Source organism: Triticum aestivum, chromosome 4A, assembly GCF_018294505.1.
Source record: "Triticum aestivum cultivar Chinese Spring chromosome 4A, IWGSC CS RefSeq v2.1, whole genome shotgun sequence".
In the NCBI taxonomy this organism is placed as follows: domain Eukaryota; kingdom Viridiplantae; phylum Streptophyta; class Magnoliopsida; order Poales; family Poaceae; genus Triticum; species Triticum aestivum.
The window spans coordinates 686,225,422-686,229,038 of NC_057803.1; the positions used below are offsets into that span (position 1 = coordinate 686,225,422).

Consider the following 3,617-nt stretch of genomic DNA (forward strand, 5'->3'; position numbering starts at 1 on the left):
AAAGGCTTCTAGGTCGACAGATGACCGGGCACTAAACCATACTTCCTTTGTCCGCATAATAGTGGGCGTTTGGCTATTCTATGGCAAATTGATTTTTTGTGTGTGCAGAAAACCCCTTCCTCCCCTCATTTAAGCTAGTAGTGTTGCTTCGATTTATGTACACAATTAATGTTCATGCATCGTTGCTCACTGCGGTTACCTCGAGGCATAGACCAAGGGGGCGAACACAAAATTACCGCTTAGAAGCCAGATCTACACTTATTTTCAGAAAAATGGAGGAGTGTAGGCGTGCAGTCTTTTGTAAAATCGTAAGTAATGTAGCATCGTTTACAAGTAGAGGGATAACCTCACCAGGGGCATTATCCATTGGAACACTCCGAGGAGAAAACCTAGCTAACCTTGCTAGTTCATGAGCTACTCCATTACGCTATCAATGGCAATGATCATAATTGACATGGGAAAAGTCTAATGACATGAAATAATAGTCATCTATAATGGATGAAGCGACTGAAGAAGAGTAGCAAGATTCAATGCACCCACCACCTCCATGCTATCCGAATGCACTTCAATCTTACACAGAGTCTTAGATCATCAAGAAGGCCCAAGAATGAGCCAAAAAGGACACGCCTAAAAATTGTGTTGCATGCCGTGGTTTAAGTAAAAAATAATAAAAGAAACGGATCATCTACAATCATGGACATCGACCACGGGCCAGCCTCTTTTGCTCAGCGCTGCTGCGCGAGACGGCGTCACTCTCATGGAAGGAAATGGATTTGTAGCGGTGGCAGGAGCTGCTGGTTCACCATGACAGACTCATCATATATACCTATAGCAGGAGCGGTGGGGTGGCTCACAGCTCGGACAAGGCGAGCAGCTCGTCGAGGTAGTCCGCTCCAAGGTCCTCCAGCTCCAACACGCACGTTGACAACGACGATGCAGCGGCTGCCTCCTGCCTCGTCGCCTCTGCTGCCGTCGCCGTGGCTCTGGACATCCTCTTTTTGTTGGGTCTTCTCTTTCGGATGCAGTGCCGCCGCTTGAGCGCGAGAGCAGGCGAGTCCCCCGCGGCGGCGCAGCCGATGTCCAGCGTGCGCAGCGACTCCTGCACGAGCTTCACCGGGAAGTTGAGCACGGCGGCCGGGCCGCGCACGGAGAAGGCGGCCTGGTCGTAGGCGAGTGCGGCGGCCTGTGGGGTGTCGAAGGTACCAAGCCAAACTCGGGCGCCATTACGGGTGGAATCCCGGATCTCCGCCGCATACTTGCCCCACGGCCGCTTCCGCACCCCAATGAGCGGCGAGTCCGGCGCATCACGTGAACTACTGGAGCTCCCCTGCGGTAACAGCGACGGCGACGCGACAGGCACCGTCACGATCTCCTCCCAGGCTGAGGCCGCGGGAGGTGTAGTGAAGAAGGTGGAGGTGGCTTCCATGGGGAACGAGAAGGAGGACAGCTGGTAGTCGAACCCCGTGTCAGCATTAACTTGAGCTTCAGCTTGAGAAGCAGGCTGATGATGCGTGTAGTGTGTATTGGATGAGAAAGAAATGGAGTAGCCGTGGTAGCAGTGGAAGCCATCATAGGTAGGTAGCTCCATCTGCAGGTGGTATGGTTCCATGTGTGGAGCATCTACGTAAAGTGTACAGTACCTTATATATACAGCGAGGAGACGAGATCCAAGGAGGGCACGGAGAAGCTTAATCAAGCCGCACAGACGGCAGACAAGCTTTGACTTATAACGACAGAAACTGATGAAATACTAAAAGTCACTAGGCCAGTAGCTAGGCCTGATAAACATCTCCATCGATCAGGTGGAATGCAGAGATGCAAATGTTGACGTAGGGCGGCTGGATACGACAGAGCACTCGGGCGTCACCGCGACGTACCTCTCCGTATCCATCGGTGGTCAATATCTCTTCTTATTACTACTACTAGGCACTCTCATCTACTTTAACTAGCTAGTGCAACCCTATCATGTGCATGCATGGTCAACAAGATCATCGTAGGAGTATTTCCTTGTGCCGTCGACCCATCGGAAGCTATAGCACTTTAAATCTACGATGGTCGAGCGATGGATTTGCATCTTTCAGTAGATATGTACCAACCCCAGTTCTTTTTTACTCTGCGTATAGTATAAGATTTCTAATCTCTGATGTCAAACATTATATGAGAAAAAAATCAACATTCACAATACAAAATCAGTATCATTATTATTTTTAGAATACAAATTAATCAATTGATATCATTAGTTACATCATGAATTTAATTTTCATATATATTGTATAACTTTAGTATTGTAGATGTTGATTTTTTTTTAAAATATAAAAAATACGGTCAAAACTTTACAAAGTATAACTTCACACAAATCTTGTATACAGTGTAAAAGGGACCGGAGGAGTACATATGTAAACACCATTCAAAAGGATAGGGCTAACATAACTGTAGATATGTACTCTCTCCGTCTATAAATACTTGTCGGAGAAATGTCTGTTTCTCCAACAAGTATTTTCGGACGAAGAGAGAGTACATATGTAACTGCAGATTTGTTTTTTGCCGGGTACTATATAAAGTGAAGATATGGAAGGATGCCACGTATATATAGCTGGATGGCAATGGCTCGCCGAATCTAGCACATGAAGTACATATACATATGGAAAGGCGCATGCATATATGCGGCACTCCATGTGCATGCATGCAGATGGACAGGAAGAAAATAGCCCCGGCAGCAACCGATAAGCCATTAGTGTAAAGCAGACACTCTGATCTAGCATTACTGCGCTTGCATCTTTTATGGTTTCATAGGACCCGGATACAGATAAGCAGGTGTCTGACACCTCGTATATGAACAACGCAAGCTTACACTAATCGTAGCAGGTGCCTGTGAAGGTTCACATACAACGAACCAGCACATACGCCCATAGTATACGCTTTGTTTTATTCTCTCTCGGACGATGCTTAGCAGGTAGTAGTCGCCACTCGCCAGCTATAAAGTAACACAACCTACTCGTCTTCTCAATCTAAGCCCTGGGATTCAATAAAGAACTTGCGCCTTCGATGATATCCAGCAGGCCTGTTTGGCCGTTGTTTGCGCCTTCGATGCAGAGAGGGCGGAAACCAAACTTTTCATGGCTCTGCCACCTACATAATATTTCCCTCGTTTCGTAATCATAATGCAGCATCTATATATTTTGCCCATATGTTAAGCGGTCTTGTTTGTCCTTTCTTTGTGCATGATCGTGTTGGCGGGGTCGAGCTTGCCTACCTTGTTTGTTCCCTGTCGGTTTTTTTTTAAAGCCTACTGGCACACTTTATTTCAACTTAAGGACAGAAATGTCGTTCATTACGATTTGAATCCCCAAACAAATCAGAATTTTTATAATAGGGGTGTCTCGCCAGATTGTGCGCAACACTTTGACTGTGCTAAAGGGAGATAGCTCAAATTCTTCGTTCCTTCTGGAAACAGTATGCTAAAATGGCAGTGTAAGGACTCCAAGCCTCAATGATGTCATTGCAAGCTTGAATAAGTTCCAATGAATCTGATTTGATGATAACCTGTGAGCAGCCCAGACCCTCCACCAGAATCGAGACCTTTCTGACGACCAATTGCCTCAGCCGTGATCGCATCC

At 46.7% G+C, this 3,617-nt stretch overlaps 1 protein-coding gene across 1 annotated transcript; it reads right to left on the reverse strand.

Annotated features, from left to right (window-relative positions):
- Window positions 1-443: 443 nt before the first annotated feature.
- On the reverse strand, window positions 444-1,609 carry LOC123083134 (ethylene-responsive transcription factor 1B-like). The gene is made up of 3 exons (XM_044505260.1): window positions 864-1,609; window positions 544-627; window positions 444-465 (listed from the first exon to the last, which is right to left on the reverse strand). The coding sequence occupies exons 1-3, from the start codon at window positions 1,607-1,609 to the stop codon at window positions 444-446; spliced, it is 852 nt and encodes a 283-aa protein (XP_044361195.1).
- Window positions 1,610-3,617: the final 2,008 nt, after the last annotated feature.

Coding starts and splice junctions, on each gene's coding strand:
- LOC123083134 (XM_044505260.1), bottom strand. CDS start 1,609: ATGGAACCATACCACCTGCAGATGGAGCTACCTACCTATGATGGCTTC. Junction 628..863: donor CTCGACGAGCTGCTCGCCTT/GTCCGAGCTGTG, acceptor CACAATTTTTAG/GCGTGTCCTTTTTGGCTCAT. Junction 466..543: donor TGCATTCGGATAGCATGGAG/GTGGTGGGTGCA, acceptor TCATGTCATTAG/ACTTTTCCCATGTCAATTAT.